The sequence below is a fragment of the Ambystoma mexicanum genome, chromosome 2p (assembly GCF_040938575.1).
Source record: "Ambystoma mexicanum isolate Mex_15411 chromosome 2p, UKY_AmexF1_1, whole genome shotgun sequence".
Classification (NCBI taxonomy): Eukaryota; Metazoa; Chordata; class Amphibia; order Caudata; family Ambystomatidae; genus Ambystoma; species Ambystoma mexicanum.
This window is the reverse complement of record NC_090923.1, coordinates 227310598-227334132: the sequence shown is the minus strand read 5'-3', so window position 1 is coordinate 227334132 and position 23535 is coordinate 227310598. Positions and strand designations below refer to the sequence as shown.

The following is a 23535-nucleotide window of genomic DNA, read 5'->3' as shown; positions in this document are numbered from 1 at the left end:
GATGTAAGCAGCGGGCCCCTAAGGGCCACCACCTACGATCCCGAGCTCCATGAGGATTGTGAATAATTTGGGTGGTGTCGCAGAACGAGTAAAGAAAAGAACATTAGGTAATAGTTATTAGTTAATGAGTTGACTGTCCTTTTGACAGTGTGTTGAATTTGTTATATTGGGCGACAGATGCTTCAAGTTGGGTGGAGCATGGGGTGGGGGTCGGGGGATCAAAGTTGTAATGTTAAGCACCGCACCAGTTCCAACACACGCATGGCAACAGCTTCCTTACTAATAAGCCATGCAAAACACAGGAGTACATATGTCTCGACAGATAACCACCTTACGCACGACCATTCCCTGAACAGGCCGCTGTATCACGCAGCATCTCTAGATACCCAACACAGCATCACTATAGTCACACAGCTCAAATGGCAGGGACCTCCAACATGAACAGAAATAGAACCATGACATGGAATGTAAACGGGCTCGGTAATTGCATCAAAAGGCGACTGGTCCTGCAGGCATTGAACCGAAACTCCCCAGACATAGCTTTCCTAACGGAGACGCATCTCGCTGGTACAAAGTGCACACTATTTAAACGCTCGAACTATAGATTGGCATTACACGCCAGTTTCACGATGGGATCGCGAGGGGTATTAATCCTAGTACACAAAAGACTTCCATATATACCCATCACTGTTACACAGGACACGGGAGGCAGATTCGTACACACAACAGGAACCCTCTGGGAACGCACTATATCCATGACTGCTGTATATGCACCACCCAATCTGCTAACCTCTCTGACCTATGACATTACGCCCCTACTTGCTACCAACTCTGCAGATCTTACACTAATTGGGGGAGACTTCAATGAAGTAATGAATGTAGACATTGATAGAGCACATGTAAGATCCAGAAACACGCACTAAACTCGCCACATTCACTAATGCTCTGGGGCTGCAAGAGGTATGGAGATCATTGCATCCCAACGAAAGAGAATACTCGTATCACTCTGGAGCACATGCCTCACTGTCCCGGTTAGATTATTTTTTTCCTACCATTAAGCAATATACATGAAGCAGGTGAGGCACACCTACTCCCCAGAGGCATATCGGATCACTCTCCACTCACAATAACGATTAAGACCAACAGATCAATCCCCCCACCCAGTTGGAGATTAAATGGTTACTACCTAGGATTCCCAGAACTGGTAGAACATATTATTCAAAGGGTCACTGAATCGTACTTTGAATTGAATATTGGCTCTGTAGACAGCCCGATAACACAATGGGAGGCTCTAAAGACGGTATTAAGAGGTGAGATCATAGCCTGGACCTCAGCCCACAAAAAGAAACATCTAGAAGCAATACGCGAAGCCGAAATAAAGGTACAGAATGCAGAAGTTGAGCATATAACCCACGACCAACCCGCGACGCACTGTACTCTACAATTAGCACAAAATCAGCTGCAACACATAACTTTAGACAACGCTAAACAAGCACACGCAGCGATGCGAGCAAGGGTATACGAGACAGGGGACAAGGCTGGGAAAATACTAGCATGGATAGAACGTAGGGAGCTGGGCCTTACCCAAGTCAGGAAACTGATGACGGAAGGACCAGATCCACTGGTAACAGACCAGGACATAGCGGAGGGGTTCGCAAAGTACTACACAGAACTGTACAGAGCTCCATCCTCACCGCTATCGACTGACATACTGGACAAAATCACTCTCCCTACTTTAAGTGTGCAACAGCGCAACATATTAGAACAAGAAATCACAGAGGAAGAAATAACCCAGGCAATGTCAGAACTCCAATCAGGGAAAACCTCAGGTCCAAACGGCTTCCCAGTCGAAATATGGAATAAAATTGGCGCAAATGTAATCTCCCCGCACCTGCTATGCCTTTTTCAACACTCGCATTCACTGGGTTGCCTCCCCCCAGACCTTAGAAAAGCCACGATAATAGTTTTAGCAAAAGCGGATAAACCACCTGACAAGTGCAGCTCCTACAGACCCATCTCCCTAATTAACTGCGAGGCCAAGATACTTGCAAAGGTACTGGCCAACCGACTACAGCAAGTTATACACACACTGGTACACCCAGACCAGTGTGGGTTCATGCTGGAGAGATCCACTAGACAGAATATATACAGATTACATATAGCACTGGAAAAATTACCTGGGCTGCAGAGCCCCCTGGCCTTGCTGGCCATAGACTTTGAAAAGGCTTTTGACTCTGTTTATTGGGAAGCAATATGGGCGATTGTGCAACGAATGGGCATAGGACCATACTTCATGAGCTGGGTCAAGCTGCTATATCACCTTCCTGAAGCGGTGACCAAGGTAAACGGGCATGTCTCAAATCCTTTCCGGCTGGGTAAGGGCACAAGACAGGGTTGCCCCCTGTCAGCTTTGATATTCGCATTAGCGATCGAACCTCTAGCAATCCTACTAAGATCCACACAAACATGGAGTGGATTCAGATGGGCAGAAGACGGGAGGACAAGGTGTCCTTATACGCAGATGACCTACTAATATACCTACAGGACCCACGTGACTCTTGCCCTATCGTGACGCAATTGCTAAAAAGATACGGCAGGTTCAGCGGCCTTCGTGTCAACTGGTCTAAATCCATACTGTTCCCAGTGAGGCAGATAGACAACGCAGTACCATACGAATGCCCATACCGCATTGAAAGGGAGCAATTTAGATACTTAGGCATACAAATTACACATAAACTAACAGAATATGTGCCCAAGAACGTACTCCCTATAACGTTAAGGTTCAAAGATGACGTCCAACATTGGATGTCCTTCCCACTTACACTATTAGAACGCGCTGCACTTTTCAAAATGATGGCTCTCCCCCGCTTTCTTTATATATTGCAAAATGCTCCACTGCCTGTTGCGCCCAGTGAGTTTCATAGAATAGATCAAACACTCGGAAATTGCTATGGAAAGGGGGACGCCCACATCTGGCACTCACGACCCTACAAAGATCCACATGGGAAGGCGGAATCAGACTCCCCCGGCTGCAAACATATTACTGGGCCAGTCAAATGGCAATAATAAATGATAAACTACACGGGGACACCACACTATCGCACAATAGAATGTCGGATTCCAACCCACAAGAAAGACCCATCATGAAATACCTCTATTGCCAAAAAGACCAGGCTGCAGTCCCATCCATGCAGACATATATAACTCTAATATGGTGAGATACTCATAAATACCTAGGCTGGGATGGAAAGCTAACCCCAGCACAACCACTGTAGAATAATAAACACCTCCCAGAAGTGAACAAACTCCCTAAATGGCGCTCCTGGTCCCAACTAGGCATTACGAAAATTGGGGACGTAGTGAGAGAAAACGAAATAATACCATTCGAAGTTTTAGCTACCACTTTTACGCTTCCCCCTAATGAACAGTACCACTATGTGCAACTTAAACATGCGCTACAGGTCCATCTCCCCGATATATGATAGACATGCCAGACTACTCCCGGCTGGAACGCAACCTGTTCCCAGAAATGGTTAAACACAAAGTCACGTCTACCTTATGTAGTGCCATAACTTCCTTCGCCACGTTTGAAGGCCAAATGGGAAAGGGATGTGGGCGCCATACTTCCTGAGGACTGGGTGGCTGCACTAATGTTCCCCAGAGAGGTAGCTATCTCCTCCAGGTTCAGGTTAATACAACTAAAGATACTGCACAAAATGTATTACCCGAGGGTAGCACTATTCAACTGGGGCAAAACCACTGACCCGCACTGCTTGAGATGTAAAAGGGAGGAAGGCTCCTACTATCACATACTGTGGGAATGTGCCGTCATCCAACAATACTGGCAGCAATGCTGCAGTGAACTGTCAAGGGTAATGGGCAAAAGAATTCACATGAGCCCCAAACAACTACTGCTGGGAATAGAAGAGGATATCGAGCTAACACGTTATGAAAAAGCGTTTTTATCTACCACCTCTGCAATACTGAAAAGGAATATAGCGCAACTCTGGGGCTCTGCAACAGCACCGACTTATGAGCAATGGTTGATAGATGTGGACATTTGTATTGAAATGGAAAAAAGAGTACATACAGCCCGGGGATGTCCTGAGAAAGCTCAGAAAATATGGCAAAAATGGGAAGATGCACACTAAACAGTAACCTGTATGGACAGACTGTGCTAAAACCCAAGGACTCGTAAGGGAACCAGTTTGTGCAATATTAATGTGGTTAAATATCCGGTTATACTGAGCTCCTCTGTATGTGGAACAAGGTGTGGAACTACGAATGGGCGGGAAAGGGAAGTATTGGTTACCCCGTTGATCGGGGCTGTATGTTTTCTTTGTGTTAACAAAAACAATAAAATGTTATATTAAAAAAATATTAGTTTTTGTGCTATTCTAATTCTTTCAACACTTAATAATGTCCATCGGGTCTCAAGACCCATTTATCATTTACTGTTCATCCCCTTCTTTAGCCCAGATTAAGCCCCGGAGCACCCTGCTACGAGTGCTCTATCCCTGTCACTCACCGGTATGCGGAAGCTCCTCCGGGTGCTAGCAGGATCCTCTTCTGCTCGCTCCCCTCTCACATTGGGAGCACCAGCGAGCCTTGCATGCCTCTTCCGCGCCTTGTTGCTGCTTCTTGCAGCGAAGTGGAAGCTTCTGTGTCCCCCCCGCTTCAGCTGGGGACACACCACTCAGGGCTCTGCAGGGCTCTGGACCGTCTTGTGTCTTGTAACGCTCTCCAGCCTCAGCGTCCTTCCCGCTCTCCTGTTGCCGCTGGCGCCCTATTTACCGGCTTCTCCTCTCCAGCCTGCTCCACCGTCCCCTGGCATCCCAGGTGGTTCCCCCACCACCCCCCTCATGTGGGTCACTCCTTTTTATAAACAACTGCAGCCTCTTAAAGGGTTGCTGTTGCAAGTCCTTTGCCTGACTACAATTACTGGGACATGCATGACTTTCAGAATAGTGTTCTACAGTCCTCTTCCTCATCCTAGTACCAGAGTGGTGTGCACAGGTGGAAGTGTGCATTCCTACTAGTAGCCTTGTCCAAGTCCCAGTCATAAAGGGACCTGAATGGGATAAAGATGGGGGGGGTGTTACAGTGGGAAACAGTGGTAATTACTATTTGTGTTTAGTTGAGAACATTTCACCAAAATATACATAGATATTGCATAAGAAAACATAAAATTACATACAAATTTCAAAAGACATAACATTCATGAAATTGAGTGCTTTAGATACAAAATGCTGCAATAAAATGCAATATAATGGAGTACGTAGGGCCTATATAAAACCACGTGCAAGCCCTCTGCTATCTACTGCAGGATTAATTTCACTAGATTTGATCAAACTAATCAGACAATATATGCATACATACTCTGCAAACAGACTTACTTTTAGGTTCTCAGATCACTCATGTAGTAATTCAGATATTCATTTGTCTTGCTATAGTACTCCGCAATCAGTAAAGAGCTATTTGGACCTCATTGGAGTCAGTGTTTCAGTAATAATTCCGAAATTCTTTGGTGGTAAGAGAGATAACCTATGAAGGTTGGGGGGGGGCAGGATGTATTTTGACAAGGGAAAGGGGGATATCATGCCTCACCTAAAGGCACCTTTTCTCCACTCCCCAATGTCCCTTCTCCCAGGTGATCCTCCCTCACAAATCCACCACCAGGGTCGGGATCCAAAGCGGTGGCCTTTTCCAGGCCATCTGAGAGGAAAATCCTAGGGGAGTAGATGGGAGGATTCCCTTCCATTCCTCACAGTATTAAGTTATTTACAAGGAAGAGAAGAATTTTTAAATTTTACAAGAACAACAATGCAAGAACATTCTGATTTAGTGCGGAGGATGGCTTTGTGGGGATTGTCTTTTCTCCCCCCCCCCTTATTTTAATTTAGTTTTAAATGTTGGATTAAATTGTGAATTGGACATTTTTGATGAAACAATTTTTTTATTTTGTTCTGTTTATCTGTATGAGTTGTTATAAAAAGCCAATTTATTGGCTGTCTTATAATAATAAAAAGACAGTTTGAAGCCACTTACTGATTTCAAATAAAATGTTTACCTCCCTAGATTGTACGTCTGGACCGAACAATGGAGCAAATAGTTTTCCCAGTGCCCAGTATTTGTGAGTTTCTCACAAAGGAATCCAAGCTTCGGATATACTACACAACTGAGCGTGATGAGCAGGGCAGTAAGATCAATGACTTCTTCCTGCGATCAGAAGACCTCTTCAATGAGATGAACTGGCAGAAGAAGCTAAGAGGTATGATGGGTGGCTATTGAGGTCTAGGGTCCTGGGTTCTGTGTAAGGAGGATTGAGAGGGCAGTGCTAGTAAGACTGGTGATAGTTCAAAAGTGGAATGTTTCTAAAAATGTGGTGGGATAGGTGAGGGCTATGGAGTTTGAAGGGGTGGGGATTCTGTGCAGAGTACTGTACTTGAGTGACATTTGAACACATCACTTTGTTACTTGCCCAATACTGCTGTTTCATTGACGCATCACTGCTACTTCCTCAAGATGCAGTCAATAAAGGAGTGCCCTATTGTTTGACCACTAGGCGTCATCTTGTCTTTCAGCAAGCTTTATTCAATGGGGGGTTCATCATGACTCTGCATACATGTGTTCACAATGCACATGGGTGTCTTTGGCTGAAAGTGGGTTTGTATGTCCTAAGGCACTCTGTTGTCAGAGCATTGGTGGACTAGTGATCAGAATCCTCGCTTTGGCGGCAAGCCACCACAAGAGCTGTATGTGCAAACCTCTCTGCACATTATGTGATTAATTACACCCCTCCCCATTAATTATTATAATTTGTGCAATATGAACAGGCATTTATTTTTATTTTTTAGTATTTTGATTTTTCAATGATTGAGCAGGATTTAGTTTGCATTCTGGGACTTGAAGACCTGCATTTACAAGTGACAAACCAAGAGTACTGCTTGTTGCTCGTAAAATATCTTGAGGAAATGTAGCGTATAACTGTATGCTGTAAGTGGTAAGGTGATAGGAGGTAGCTTCTACTCACTCCAGTACAGTAGCTCATCTATTAGTTTATTTTATTTCTTTACCACACAATCTGCTCACTGGTGCGCCCTGCAAGGATAGATGCCAATTGTTAAACACTAGGTGTATGCAAAATCTGTCAAGCAAGTATGTATATGACCCACCCCTGTTTGTACTTGAAAAAGTTTAAATATGTAAAAGTTGAGACTGTGTGTCGCCCTCCCAGGAGGGTTTCTTTCAATAGCGGCATGTTAGCTGGGGTATTTGGTAGCACAGGGCGCAGAGTAGAAATAATCAGTGTCCCACTCAGAATATGGTTTTATGGTTTTCAGTTTCATGCCATACAAATAAAACTGAAGTTTGGTATAAAAAATAATGTCCTATATATTTGGAAGTTATCTTGCTTGTGTAGCTATAATAGTCAAAATTGTGCAGTTGCTTGTTTTCAAAAACTGTCGTGCTTGGTAAATTCCTGAATCTTACCACGTGCATCTTGCCTATGGCTAATATAAAGAAGTATCAAAATATGTTATCAGTGATTAAGATTCATGTGAATAGGCTATTAACTGTCAATATTGAACTGCAAATGGTTAAATGAAGAAACAAATCAAAAACAAGCAAGTTAAGGTAAAGATAAATATGCAACCATTTTTGATTAGAACAAGAAGTCTGATCAAGTGAATACTTGGTAACCTTTTTAACAGACATTGCTGGCTAAGTCATGACATTATGTAGTTAGTGGCAACTCCTTAGTTTAGTAATGGCTGTTAAATGGTACAGAAAATCTTGTGTGTGGCAATCCTGAATTGACTTTGATCGGCTAAACCATTCCTCAATTAAATGTGTTCCTTTGTATTGCGAATCAAGTTTCTAGTTACTTAAAATACTCGTGTATGCAAATTTCAACCTTTATTTACAGTCTGTTTTGTGACACAGTCAGAGTACGGTCCTGTTCACAAGGGGACGGCTTCCCATCTCAGCCTGGGGTGAAAGGGCCTGCCAGGGAGGAATCCAGAGCCACCCCTACTCAATAGGATGATGTCAGTTGAGAGGGACCCAATTCCTGAACCTCCCCCTTGTGCCAGCTTGTTTCTAATTGATTCCTTCCTTTCAAGGATACCTGATCTATGATATTCTATCCATGGCACAGCTGTTCTCTTCACAAACTGTGCTGCTCTACTTAGACTTTAACTGCTCTACATGCCCCCTGCTGGGCATTACGTTGAGTCCAGTATATATTGTGGTGCCACGCCCCCAGTTCCTCTTTTCCGCACACTGTACACTTCAGGAAAACGCGCTTCGATTATTTATTTAAAAAAAATTCTTAGTCATGCCCAATCCAGTGAAGGTTTTGGGTTTCAAAACTTGCACGGACTGCGGCCGGCAGATGTTGGTATCATATCCACACAGGGTTTATCTCTACTGCTTCGGCAAGGACCATGACACCCAGGGCTGTGGATCGTGCCAGTCCATGCACCTGAAGGCCCTCTGGGAGTGGGCGACAAAGATCTTCACCTGTGTCCACAAGAATAAGGATGAAGTTGCGCTGTTCTGTTCGAAGTTGAGCAGAATACCGATCCGAGGAAAGATACCTCGCGCGCAGTGGAGAAAGATGATATGCTTTGCAAGAGGTCTCATGCTCGAGCAAATCCTCGCTCTGGCATTCTTCCTCGTGTAGGAAGAGCCACCACTCCAGGGACTCAAGTACGCAAGTACCTTTTCCAACCCAATCCTCCACCCTGGAGGAATGGAAGAATGTTCGCCTCAAGATACCTGATATCTTTGCAAAAGAGCTGGCGCTGATGGTGCCAATGGCCCTGATGACACCCACCACATTTGCTGAAACTGGCAGGGCTCTCACAGGGGATCACTCCAGCACGTCAACTCGGAACTGGAAGCAAAAAGGGATGATGTCCTCCAGACCCCCAGGCTCTTCTTTCAGGCGCTGAAGTCTTGGCGCCGGCTCAGACTTCGGTGTCGTGGGTGCTGTAGCTCCTCTGGAATATGCTCCTTTATCCAGCATTGCATCTGGTATGGATTCACATGCAGATGACTCTTCCCTGTCGTCAAGCTGGGAATCCTCAGTAAAAGAAAAAACAGTTTAACTTTAAAACCAATCACTGTCCTCTGGGACATACTGCCCCCATCCAATGACAGTCCTCTCCTTAATCCCCGCCTCTGGCAGCCATCTTTAGATTTTTACTGCACGCTTCAGTGTTGGGAGTCCTCGAGTTGCTCTCTGAGCTATTTTGTACTGGTTTTTCACAGAAAAGTTCTATTTTTGTTCCATCGGAGCCTGTGTGCTCCTATCTTCATCGGCCGCCAACAGGGATCCGTTTTCGGTGAAGTTGCGCTGTCTTTGGCCTACTTCGCGCCCTCCGATCATGACAGAGGAGAAAAAGGAGGGAAGGACACTTTACAGGCTCTGCACCCAATGCGGCTAAGGAACGTCTTAGTGGAGGACAAACATCAAAAGGGCCTGTACTGCCCGGACCCAGACCACAACGAGGATGGGTGCGAGACATGCCTGGGCTTCTCGAAGAAAAGGAAGAAAGACAGGTATAGCAGGCTGGCAGCATGGCTCAAGTCGAACAGGGCCCCTGACCCGTGCTCCAAACAGGGTCATGCCTCACCCAGGACCAGTTGGTCCAAGGAGCAGTCGCCCTCCGGGAGGAGGTCGAAAACCATTTGAGGACACTCCATCCGTGGGGGTCCAAGAGCCGCAAGGCTGAATCCGCCGGGTTCGCTGCTGATGCGGGTCCTAGGTCGGATTGATCGCCGTCTGTCTCATCAGCCAGCCTGCCATCGGGTCCTCCACTTCGGCCAAATTATGGGTCAAATCAGAGAAACAAATGGCAGAGGAAGAGAAGAAGGCTTCACAGCAGGCTCATCAGGCGCAGCCAGACTCCGTCGACCACTTTGTCGACCTTCTCTGGGGCGACCACTACGGCAGGTGGTACCAACCCAACGAGGGTGGTCCATTAAGCTCAGAGTATCCCTGCCTCCAGGGCGCAACGCGCCACCGAGGCAGCAGCAAAGGCTGCAGGCACCCCTGGGGGTGGGGGAGGAACTGGTTCAGGTCCCGGTACACGGCCCTCAGGAGGAGAGGGGGGCCGAGGAGACCCAAAGCAGCCCTCCAAGGTTTACGTTAAGCCAATGAACATCTCCTCCACAGATGACGACCAAGCGCCCGTCCATACAGTTAATGAGGGGGACGGCGGTGTAGGGCCTAGCACTCCATCATTCCCTCCCAGCCGAGGGACATATCCATGGACAACCCTGTCAACTCTCCAAACCCTAGTGACGGAGATCCAGCAAAGGTTGCCACCGGCACCTGTTGTACCGCAGGCCCCTGACCATTCTCCACTTAAGAAGAGGAAGCATCATCCGACGCTGCCACATCAGCCTTCACCATGTCGGGACCCGACTCCACCAGCGGACTCGGATACACACACAGCCACTGGTACGGAGACTTCCACAGAAACCGACGAAGATGAGGACTTCATCCCGGCAAACGACAAATCACTACACCTGGACGCCCATCATAGAGGATCTCCACCAGACGAGGTGGGATCATTCCACTTGATGATTTCCAGGGTCTCCGAGCTGTTCGAGCTGGTGCCTGAGGAAACCAAGAAGGGGAGGGCTTCCTATATCAGAGACTGGAGTCCAAGAGGAAGACTATCATGGCGGTACCCTTTTTGGAAGACATTTGGGATGAAGGCCTAGCCCTCATGAAAAACCCATGCACATCCCCAACCAAACGGGACAAGTTGGAGAAGAAATACAGGGTTCCGGACTCTGTAGCCAAGTGCTTGAGGTCACAACCTTTTCCAGACTCGGTTGCGTCAGCCACCGCAAGAAAGCCTTCAGCAAACCTCTGAATCATCGGTCCCCCAGACAACGAGGGGAAGAAGATGGATGCCATGAGGAAGAGAGTAGTCTACACAGCGGCATCCACGATCAAGGTGGTTAATGCTCTGTCTATCTTGTCCCGATACGACCGGGAGCTTTTGTATAAACTGGGCTCTATCCTGGAATTCCTCCCTGACTACAAGAAAACTGAGGCTCTCGTATTGGACATTGCCAATACGTGCTTCCGATAGATGGGAAACTGAGTTTGCCTTCGTCGGCAGGGATGGTTGAAGGCCACTAACTTTCGCCAGGACGGTAATGCGAAGGTGCTGGACATGCCTTTCGACAGTGAAAATCTGTCTGGGAAGGCGGTCCGCAAATCCCTTCAAGTCATAAATACAGACATAGAGACGGCACTTGGTACTCTGCAGCCGCATCGCTCGTCGTCTTTTCGCTCCTCAAGGGGAAATTGAACAATTGATCCAAGGGATACTCCACATTGTACAGGCAACCTCCCTGATTCTCCACATAAGAAGCCTACTGGGGTCATTCCCAGGCCTACAGTAGCAGAGGTTAGAGTTGGCGTTGCCCACACAGCAGGACGCCAGCTCCCAACAGGCCTGAACCGGCCAAGACGTCAGGCCCCCACTCGTGCACCCCAGTGGGAGGTCGGCTGACGAAAGGGGCGATAGAGCTCGTTCACCAATGGCTCCGGAGTCTATTCCAGATACTTTCTGGTCAGAAAGAAAACGGGGAGGGGGTTGTTGGAGACCCATCCTGGACCTGTGTCGTCTAAACAAGTACTTGAAATCCCAACAATTCAGCATGGTCACGTTGCAACACATGCTCGGCCAACTGCAGGAAGGGGATTTCTTGACATCCTAGGACCTAGAGGATGCATACTTCCATGTACCCAACCACAGTTAACATCGGATGTTCCTACGCTTTGTGGTACATGGCCAAGACAACCAGTTCAAAGCCCTACCTTTGGGCATAAAGTCGGCCTCAAGGGTGTTCACAAAATGCCTGGCCCGGTGGCGGCCCACCTGCGTCTGTGCGGCGTGAGGGTATCCCAGTACCTGGACGATTGGCTGATATGATCCCGCTCCCTGGAACTTGCAGACGGGCACACAAAGGAGACCATCTGGCTACTGACGCAGCTGGGGTTCTCCGTGAACTATCCAAAGTCCTGATTAACGCTCTTGCAGAACATGCTTTTCCTCCATGCCAGACTCAACACAGTGGCTTGCCCGGCACCCCATCGGAGAAGAGGCTTGCGGCCATTCACAGCAGCTGTCGTCGGCGAAGATGGCCACGGTTCAGGTCATCAGGTTTTTGCTGGGCATGATGTCATTCTGCATCTACCTTGTCTGTCTCTGCAGGTTGCAGATGCTACCCCTACAGGAATTGTTGCATCCACATTGGATTCAAGTGTCCTGAAATTTTGCTGCCAAGATCCCCCTCAACGAGGAGTTCCGGCGGGCAATAGATTGGTGAGTTGTACGCTCCCACATCACCCAGGGGACGGGATTTCAAACCCTGCCATACCAGGAGACGGTCACCATGGACGCCTTTCTGGAAGGTTGGGGAGCACACAACGAACATCTACACACCAGAGGTCTGTGGCTTCCGGAGGAGAAGGACCTGCACATCAACATCCTGGTGTTACAAGCAGTGTTTTGGGCTCTTGGGTCTTTCCTCCCATCTCTGAGAGGCAAGGTGGTGAGGATCTTCATGGACAACAACACCACCACCATGTTCTACATCAGGAAGCAAGGGGGCACTCGATCCCCAGCGCTCTCCAAGGAGGCCCAGGATTTGTGGCATTGGGCCATCGGACCAGGAATGTTCCTCGTCCCATTCCACCTGGCAGGTGTCAAGAACGCTATTGCCGACTCCCTCAGCAGGGAACTGCACTCCTGCCACCAGTGGGAACTTTTTGGGTGATCTTGGGCACTGGAGTCTCACCTCCTCCAGGGCACCATATTTGTCATGTGTGTTACACAGCACCTTCCGTGCAGTGACACAGGGTTGTCTTTTTTTAGACTCCCCCCTGACTCCATTTTTATGGGGCTGACTACTGTCCCACGGAAAAGATAAAGTTGCCATTAACTTTATTTAGTCACTTTAAACCACAGACCCAGTGCACCCCATCTTCCATGGAGTATTGGAAAGGGTTAATTTTTATCCCTTTTTGTCTGTACCTCTTGGGGCATTGTTTTGCTCCCTTTACATTAAGACTTGGCTGGTGGCAGTGGTAGCTACCCTATTTTTTCTACCGCGATTATCTTATATAAACGTGGTACTGTTTTAGGCTACTATATTAGCCTCAAACATACACCCGCTGGACCATATATGTTTTATTACGGTTCCGGCTGGGTTTATTCGCCATTTCTTTTTGTTTTGTTTCTCGTGTTTTTCTCTGTGCGCGAAACCAGGGATGACTCCTTTGTTCGCTGTCTTTTCGCGGGATTCTGCACAGAAGCCCTCCTTAAGGCGCCTGATAGTCTAGGTAGGCAGGATGTGAGGGAGGGATCTTCGGACCCCTGCCATGGGTTCCCTTGGTAACCCAAGTCGTACTCTTGCCTGATTGGCTAAGGGGACTGGCCTTGCCAGGCCAGCCATCCTGCTGTGTGATTGACAGCCAGGCTGTATGAATAAGGGAAAACTGCATAAAAAGCAGGTCTCTGGGACTGGAAGAGCAGAGTCTCCACTGGAACGAAAGAACCAACGAGGAACTGGAAATAGAGGACCACTACAACGACTGAACCGCCCGGTGAAGCCCTGCTGCAGGTCCGAATCTCCAGAATCCGACGACAGAGAAGAACCTCCAGGAAACGTCTTCCCTTGAGCTGGTGGGACCAACCAGTTCGTCCAAACTGCAAGCCAGGACCCCTCCTCTGTTAATATAATTCATCATGACTCACTGGGTCAAAAGAACCAAATGTCTCCCCGGGTGCAATGGCTGTATCGGGCTGTGGCTCCGACAATGTGCAACTGGAGGTTTGGAGAAAAAGGAAAGGGGGGTGATATTAGATTGTATGCTCTGATCACGATCGTTGAATTATGCAATTAGCACTGATCCGAGAATAGTGGCCAACAGCCCACTCCGAAGCTTACGTTGATTACAGCCTATCTGGCTTGAGACCCTTGATCTAATACTCACAAACTGTTTTGCTATGTCACTTACATCATACAGGTGGCCATGAATTATCTCTGCTTACCAAGGAAAGCAGGTTAATCTATCTCCATTTTGGAGATTAACGATCGAGTTCCTCCAAATTCTATATAAATCTAATGAGTGTATCCTTATACTTTGTAGGAATCCCTACCGAATTTTGTTGAAACTAATACAGGTCCTGCCCTGAAGATGGATTTCCAATAATCCGAAACGCGTCGGCACTAATTACTCAATAGGAGTGTCTTTAGAAAATCTTCTGAGCAGAGTGAATGTAAAGGCTCAGAAGTAGTGAAATAAAATTTGACAACTGTCTTGTGTATGAATTACTCTATCATGTTATACTGAGATGAAGTGTACTTTACTTTTGTACTTTACCACACATGGTTTGTTTTAGAGCATTCTTTCACCTCAATTGAAATGCTGTCCTTTGTTTTTGAATTACAAACTGACTTGTATGAACTAAATCTGTGAATTGAATTAGTTCTTTTACGCACATCTAAGGTATTGGTGTGGTGTAAATTAAATCTGTTTATCAAATCTGTTGGAGATATGATGTAATGACAATCGGGTCTGCCTCACACCTGTTTGTTCTCAGCCTGATTCATTCTTGGTGGGAGACTCACAGCTAGACAGGGCCGAATGTACCATTCTGAAAACAGTTGAGCCTTGTCGAACAAATATTCCTGCGAGGGAGTCTTTAGTCTCTGCAAGGCAGAATTACTACTTGGGACTAGTTCCCGCGAGGAGTGCAGCACAGGGTTACCGGCTGGCAACGGTCAGTGCATGTCTTGTTCTTCAGTATTTTGAATCTCGAGTGGCCTCGAGCTTCTCCCTGCTGCACCTGAAATATTATATACTTGAATAACACAGAGTACCTAAGACCCTTAAGGCAAATTTACCTATATTAAACTCTAATTATTGTTGGTAGTGCCTCCCAACCAATTCTCTTTTCTGCTCTGCTACTGCTACCACTTTAACTGTGTAGTACATGCTTGTACAAAAGGTAAAATTGTACTGTCACTTGCAGTCTTAATAGTGTGTGGTGTTCCCAAAGGTTACTGCATATAATTCCTCCTAAAAATCACCCACAGTTGTCATGACCCTTGCCCCTGGCCCTCACTGGCAAGTCAGCCTTCCAGTTAGTGCCAGGGCAAAGGCCTTAAAACCTCATCCAAGACTCACTTGGAGTCAGTCGGCTCCAGGCTCATAACCATCATGAAGACCAACATTAGAATGGGACTATTTACTTGGGACTATTTAACTTGAGGGGGGGTGGGTTCAGCCAACATGGAGGCACACACATAGCTCAGTCACAAGGAACTGAGCTATGTGGTCTAGTCTTTTGGGTGTGTCAGGCCTGGGACTACTTTACCTGGACTACTTTGGGTGTGGCAGGCCTGGGACTATTTTACCTGCACTACTTTACCTGAGACTATTTAAACCGCACCCAAACAGCAGAACATGCTTTGCGTTATTCTGCTGTGGGCAGCGTAACGCTCACCGTGTCCAGTTCTTTGATGCCAGCTTACCTGAAACCAAGGACCTGCAGAGAGATAAAGAACACTACGAAACTTACCTGGAACAGTATCCTGTCTTCAATGCATCGCCAACTTCAGTTCCTCTCGCCTGAAGGTACGAACTCCATCATTCGGCACTGCATGCATCCTGGCATACCATAACCTGGAAAGAGGAGAAAGAAAGACAGCATCAGTAAGCGTTTACTCATGTTTCCTCCCGAATGAAGAAAGCCACACAATTCTTACCTGGGTAGTCACCTCCTGGTCAGTATCATTGCTGGAACATTACGGCGCTCGGCGAGGAACATCGCAACCTGCAAGGAGAGAAAAGACACAGGTTAACAATATAAAAGGCGAAACAGCGCCGCGCATTACTCACCGGACAGCATCGCGCACACCGCGCTTTCACCTACCGGCCCATGCTCATCTTCAAACTGCATGACAACACCAAAATACCTTTCCATACCTAAAAGGAAAGAAGCAAGACATTACTATTCGAACTAAGAGGAGCATAAGAACTGCATATAAAGACTGTAAAGCAGCAAACCTACAGAGTCGCAGCAGGCCTGGATTCGCACAGGAGGTCTTGCACCAGTGAAGTAACTTGGTCGCTGCTCACCCCCCACATCTACGTGCTCCTGCCACAAGGAGCAGGGCGGAGAATCTAAGGGAGGTTGGAAAACATAGACAATCTGGTATTGAATCCAGCTCTCCTATATTGCAGACCCATCTTTAACCAGAGGTCTTACCAAGGGATCGGGAGAGGGTTCGAGAGTGCAAATCATCCAACCAGGGCTGGGTGGCGTCCCCGCGGATACCAGGTGAGCGTAACACCAGTGAAGTTGCTGGTACTTCTGGATGTGCTCACCAGGGAGAGAGGTGCAATCCTTCATCATGACCCAGGATCTCTGAACCTAAGGCATGTCTCCTGCAGCCTAGAATGTCCAGGGTCAGAGTGGACGATCAACTCTTTGTGGGATATGCTGTACACTGATTGGGCAGGCTGTTACCAAACAGAACTTATCCAGGTGGATTATACTCACCATTATTGAATGTTATCGATTGGCTGGTAAGGACCCTCCTGAAGGGCTGCAAGCTAATTCCACTTGGGGCGTGGCTACTTCCACAGCCCTCCAACGGGGAGTTCCTATTAGGAATATTTGTGATGCAGCCACATGGGCTTGTATCCACACCTTTGTTAAACATTATTCCCTGGATACAAGCCATGGTCAAGATATGGCCTTCGGTAAGGCGGTTCTTTATTCTGATATCTGATTGGGTACTCTAAATTCTTTTCCCTCCTCCATTTTGTGGTACTGCTTTGGGAGTCTGTCAAAGATTTGGAATACGTTGGAGGACACAATCCATTTGAAGAACAAGTTACTTACCAACTGGTAACTTTCTTTCGATTGGATGTTCCTCCAACATATTCCACATTGCCCTCCCAGCCTGCCCCTCTTGAGAATTTCCTATGCATTTGCAGGTTACGTTTCTGCAAGGGTATGTGCAGTCAAGCAGGCATTGGATTGGTGACACAAGTTATTGGGGGGAATAAGCATAAACTCGAGACTTACGGGGCTGTGCGCCCTATTTATAACATCCGGTGACGTCGCACTCGACAGAGGCCTTCGAGGGACATCGACCCGACGCCGTTGACGCAGGACGCCCTCTGCCGAAAAAGTTTCCAAACTACACAGCTGTGGACATTACATGTCAAAGATGTGGAATACGTTGGAGGAAAAGCCAATTGAAAGAATGTTACCAGTTGGTAAGTAACTTGTTCATCTAATCCTAAATCTAAAGATGGGAGCAAGCTACGACCATCAAATAATGCAGTCCTTGTCGGTCTGTCACCTGTACTAATAAACCTATTGCCAATCCTTACTTCTAAATACAAATAGTGTGGGAAACAATGTTATGTAAAAGAAAAGTGTTCAAGAAATATGTCAGGATATTCGAGCCGTTAGCTTCCCCTCCCCACGTTTTCAGCATGGGACAAGGTGGCACACTCGAGCTTAGCACTGTCTCGAGCTTCTCTAGCATGAGGAGGCAGTTCAAAATCTCATTATCAGGGCCTCCTCTTCCAAAGTCTCTTTGCCATTCAAAGTCTTATTCCAGAGGGCCTGATGTGACAAACAAACATTAGAGGTACTTTTGTCTCAGGATTTCTCATGTACACAATGGTCCTGATAAGAAGGCTGGCGGTAGCCCTGCCTGTAATACAGGCATGGCTGCCGCCGGTATTTTCTTTTTTCCAGCGCTCAGGAATGGGTAATTACCGGGTCATTACGGTCTTGCCGGACCCAGTATTTACCCATTCCTTGGCACCTGTAAATATTCTTCCCCATTCCCATTTGTGAATGGGGAAGCTGGATACACCAGCACCGTTATGAACGGTGCCGATGCATCCGACATGCTGTGCTCGCGGGTCTCGCTTTGGGCAGAAAGGCACCCGCGAGCGCAACTCGTAGTTTGCCGGTCTGTGGACTACGGTACAGGCAAGCTTACCGGTATCGTCGTTCCCGGACCGGCAAGCTTGTAATGAGGCCCAATGTCTCGAGTGATTCGCTATTCACCTCGGATACCCCTCCGTCGGGCTCAGATCCACTTTAACACAAAACCTTCAAGTGGTCTCCCTCTGCCGGGCTCGGACCAAATTAATACTCTTTTCCAAACTTTCTCTACTTTCTCAAGATCGAAGGCTTTCTACTGTGCGCAGGCTTTTGCCAGGCCTATCGCAGGACACTTCGATTCACATTTACTCTCTCTTTAAATAGTTCTCATTCCATCAGACTCTGATAAAAATTAACTCCTTTTGTCACTTCTCAGCTGGACACCTTACAGAGACCTTTGTTTGAGCACCCACGCGGTGCCGGGCCACTCTGTCAACGGTATTGTAGCATGCTTTAAAGTTCAATCACTCACTAGCAGTTCAACTTCACTTATGCCTCTTATCACATGTGTTTAACAATGTTCATTGGAGCGCTTGCCATACATTGTTTCTGCTTGCAACCTTGGCTTCAACACAGACCGGTCTTGTATCAGTCTCCCCAACTCACCGGCTGTGTTGATATCACGGACGCTGCTATGTTCTTGGAGCCAAGGTCCAAACAACAGCGGCTGCTGATTTATCCTGCCTTGATACATGACGCGAGTGGGCCCCGGGTACCTCCGACATACAATACAGGATTCTTCGGCCTGGTTTCCTGGTTTTACGTTTTCTATTGTCGGGGTCTCATGAAAGTAACAGTTCTTTGTTGAAAAGGTCAAGGGAACTATTCACTTGCGATCCCCTTCTGTTTCGCCGTTTTTTCAGTCTCTTGTTAAACTGCCATCCCGGAACTGCTGTTTCCTTGTGTGCTAAAATAACTGCAAAATCGCTGTGCCTTGCTGCGCAGCTGGACAAACCTGCCTTTAGCTTTGCCTCTAGGGGCAGAGGCTACAGGTGCTATGTTCCTTAAGGCAGGAAAGTGCAACTCCCACAACCCAGGCAGGGGAGTTTCTTGTGTGCCGGAACAGGCAAAGCGTCTTCTTGAGGCCAGCAAACAGCAGCGGGGACGGCACCGCCATCTAAGCCACTTTGATTTACCCTCCCACGACTTGGTCCCAGTGGCAGGACATTACCTCTGATGCATGCGCCCTGCAGCTCATTCGGTGGGGTTATTATCTGCCCTTCTCAAGAAAACCACAGGCAGACACCCACCGCCCCAATCCAACTGGGCCAGAAGCTCCAGGAAGAACTGTGAGCCCTGTTGCCGAAGGGTGCTGCTGAAGAGGTACCTCCCAATCCAAGACGGTTGGTTGGTATTCCCGGTATTTCCTGGTGCCCAAGAAAGGCGGATGTCTTTGTCCCATTCTGGACCTCAGGGCATTGAACAAGTTTCTGAAGGACACATTCAGGATGGCGACTTTGAGAGAAATTCTCCATGCTCTCGAACTTCAGGCTGGTGTCAATAGATCTGCAGGATGCTCATTTCAATGTGCAGATACAATGAAAGCACAGGAAGTTTCTGAGCTCCTCATAGGGGACAAGCACTATCAGTTCCAAAGTGCTTCCCTTTGGGTTGACCTCCGCTCCAAGGGTCTTCACCGAGTTCATGGCAGTAGTTGCGGCTCACCTCAGACAATTCAGGGTCCATGTAATTATGTACCTTGATGACTTGCTGATCCTAGGGAAGTCGGCGGGCAGGTCTGGTCTCATCAGGACGACACCTGGCTGCTACTACAAAGGCTGGGCTTCTCCCTGAACTTGAAGTCCTATGTGACGTCACTCTAAAGGCTCCAGTTCATTGGAGCAGTCCTAGACACTCGGGTGGGGAAGGCCTTCCCTCCTAAAGAGAGAATCGACAGCATAGCACAGATGGTACAATTGTTACGGAATCATGCCACCTAACCTGCGGCTTCCTTCCTCTGTCTCTAAGCTCACATGGCCTGTATTTGTCTAGTGTCTGAGGCCAGGCTGCGCTTGAGATCTTTACAATGGCTCCTAAGAGGTCAGTGGTCACAGTACCTCTGAGCGCTCGCGGATCCTCTCTCAAGGTGTCTAGCCAAGTGGTCCACGACCTCATCGAGCTATCGGGCTAGACCTGAGGCTTTCGCCTCAATTCTAAAGGGGAAGCATGTCCTGATTCTGACAGACAACACAGTGGCCATGCACTACCTAAACAAGCAAGGTGGTGTGCGCTCCATCCCCCTCTGCAGAGAGGCGATGCAGCAGTGTGTCAGGTTGCTGGAGAACCGCATGTCGTTCTCGGCAGTTCATCAGGCGGGGACAGAGAACGGCTTGGTGGATTCTCAGAGCAGGCAGAGCACAGTCTCACACGAGTGGGAAGTGTGCCAGGAAGTCCTGGAGGACGTCTTCTTTCCTTGGGGTACCCCAGCAGTGGATCTGTTTGCCAAGAAGTCCAACAGGAAGTGCAGACAGTTTTGCTCTAGGGAATTCCCAGTGAACAGTGCACTTGGGAGACGAGTTCCTGGTGGATTGGAACTTACTTCTCCACTACGCTGATTCCCGCCATTCCTTAGGTTCTCAGGAGGTTGAAGAGGTTTCAAGCGACCATGATCTTAATCGCCCCGGACTGAACGAGGAGAACGTGGTACTCTAATCTCTTGGATCTGTCAACCTCACCCGTTGCCTTGGCGCCTGTATCTCCTGACCCAGTTGGAAGGGCGGTGGTAAGGAGAATTCTCATTTATGGCTAATTTCCCTCACCTAGTGAGTCCCTCAGCAGCTTTGCTGTATTTCTGGGGTTTATATTTTCCACATGGTAAGAGTGTGAGCTTTTTTCCCACTCTTACTTGGGTTTTGCCATGTTTATTTCTACTGTTTGTGTGATCTTGGGCTCTGGAGCTACACCACTCCATGAGCCCCACTTTTTGTGTGTTGCACAGCACCTTCTGTGCAGTGACACAGAGTTGTCTTTGAGACTTCCCCCTGACTCCATTTTTCTGGGGCTGACTACTGTCCTCCAGAAACAGGTAAAATTGCCATTTACTTTATGTAGTCATTTTAACTGTAAACCCAATACACCCCATCTTACATGGAGTATTGGAAAGGGTTAGTTCCTACCCCTTTTTGTCTGTGCCTCTCTGAGCTTTATTTTGCTCTCTTAACACTAAGACTTGGCTGGTGGCAGTGGTATCTACCCTAACTTTTCTACCGCGATTATACTATATAAACATGGTACGGTTTAAGGCTATTGTATTAGCCTCGAACTTAAACCCGCTTGACCAAATGCTTTTTATTTTGGCTCCGGTTGGGTTTTATCGCCATTTCTTTTTGTTAAAGTCCTTCGTGTGTTTTACTTTGCGCGGCATACCAGAGGTTTGCCTTCTTTGTTCGCCGAGCTTTGGCAGGCTTCTGTCCAGAAGCCCTCCTTTGGCGTCTGGGTGTCTAGGTGGAATGAATGTGAGGGAGGGGTTTAGTCACCCCCTGCACAGGGTCTCCTTGGAGACCCGAGTCGCACTTTGTGTCGATTGGCTGAGGTGGTTGTCCGGGCTGGACAACCCCCGTGCTGAGTGACTGACAGCCAGGCTGTGTGAATGGGGTATTTTGGCATAAAAGGCAGGACTCTTGGCCTAGAAGTCAGTCGCCACCTGAACTGCAAGGAACCGAAGAGAAGCAGAGAAGAAGACAACTGCTGCAACTCCCGAGTCCCGTTGAAGCCCTGCTGCAGTCCTGAGCGATCTACCCTTCAACGACAAGAGAATATCCAGTCCGGAGTCTTCTTTCCTTGAGCCTGGTGGGATCGACCAGCTCACCTTCCACTGCCAGAGGATCTTCTTCTTGGTCGAAATCGCTGCACACAGCTGTAGTGGTCCGGATAGCCATCTGAAGAGCCTCTCCTGTTTTAAAGGAGCGCACCTTTTATTCACTGTTGCTTCGCTGCTGCTGGCTTCATCCCTGGGTAGTGCAGATCGTTCCCAGCGTCGTCCTTCTTGACCTCACGACTGAAGCTTCAGGAACCGTGAGTCTGCAGGAACTACCAGGAACAACTGCCGTTGCACCTTCTTCATATGAATACGGTACTGTATCCAGCTTCGAGGAATTGGGGTGAACCCTTTCTCCTCACCCAAGGCTTGCCCTTGTCTTCCTTCCCTCTTATAACGTTTGCTTCCCTTCTGACAATATCTAAGTACTTCTCGAATCGTGCACTGTTCTAATCTTGTGATCCTCGACAACAGGGCCCTGTCCCACTTCACACTGGCGCAGGCCTATTGACTTTCATCTACGATTTAGAAAGTGTCTCTTGATTCTATCTGCCTTGACAAAAGTATTGCCTATGATTTTAATCCCCAACTCGCTTGTGTTAATTCATCTGCTAAGTATGTTTGACTACGGTAACATTTCTTCTCGCGGGTACGCTTTTCTTTCGTAAGAGCGAACTGTCATTACTGTCAAAATGTGATCGCGTAACAACCCCCGGCAACGTCTTTGTTTCACAACACCGGTCTGTCAAATCCAAAGGTACTTAACTTGAATAGTTCTGCACAAGGGGAATTGGTTGTGTGCAGTGTATTTGAAGTGTGGGTTTTAATTTAATAGAAGTGAAGTGTTTTGTGAACAGATGGTATAAAAATAAATGTACTTTAACTTTTTAATCAGAAGCCTTGAGTCAGTGTTTGCTTGAGTCACAGTAATTGTAGTCCTTTGTGTAATCTCTACTACTGCTCATTTGAGATAAGTCTGGCTGCTCAGCCATTGCTACCACTTTTTCTGTGTAGTACAGGCTTTTCTCCAGCATGGGGTCTGGCATGGATTCACATGCTCATGAATATTCGCTGTCAGGCTGGGAATCCTCGGTAAAGAAAAAATCAGTATCAGTTAGGTTTCTGATCTGTCTTTCTTAGTAGTAACCAATCACTGGTCTCTGGGTCATACTGTCCCCAGCCAATGACTGGCCTCTCCCTAAGCCCCGCCCCTGGCAGCCATCCTCAGAATTTTACTGCACGTTCAATGTTGAGTCCTCGTGCTATAGCTCTCAAGCTTTTACTGCGTTTTTTCCAAGAGATTTATCTAATTTTTTCAGTCAGTCGAGCCTCAAGCTCCACCGTTTCTGCTTCCGATCAACGGGGACCCGTTTCTTAATTTTTCTACGCCCCTCAAGGGCGAAGTTTTCGTCGAGTTATGCTTCACGGAGGATTCCAGAAGTTTCTGAGGCCTACCTCGTGGACATGGCCCAGGAGAAAGGAAGCTCGACACCCGGATCCAAGCTGTCTAGGAACTGCCCTGGATGCGGATTACAGAATGTGTTCAAGGAGGACGAGCATTCGAGATGCCTCTACTGCCTTCATGGAGACAAAAAGCATGTGGAGAAGGATTGTGAGTTTTGCATGAACATGACAGATCCGACTGAGGGATCGTCGGACCCGTCTCGCCAGCTGGTTGGAAGGAAAGAGCCCAGCAGGTGAGAAGAAGTCTGAGCGGTCTTCTAAGTCCTGTGAGAGCGCTCCGGCGACGGGGGCCCAACA

At 47.7% G+C, this 23535-nt stretch overlaps 1 protein-coding gene across 7 annotated transcripts in view; it reads left to right on the top strand.

Moving 5' to 3' along the window:
• The window catches only part of ITPR1 (inositol 1,4,5-trisphosphate receptor type 1), a 3145915-nt gene that overhangs the window by 2378478 nt on the left and 743902 nt on the right, over positions 1-23535 (top strand). For all 7 annotated transcript variants that reach the window (XM_069643506.1, XM_069643503.1, XM_069643505.1 and 4 more), the window contains one exon: positions 6079-6271. In XM_069643506.1, coding sequence (XP_069499607.1) covers positions 6079-6271 — 193 coding nt within the window. The remainder of the gene's footprint in view (positions 1-6078; positions 6272-23535) is intronic.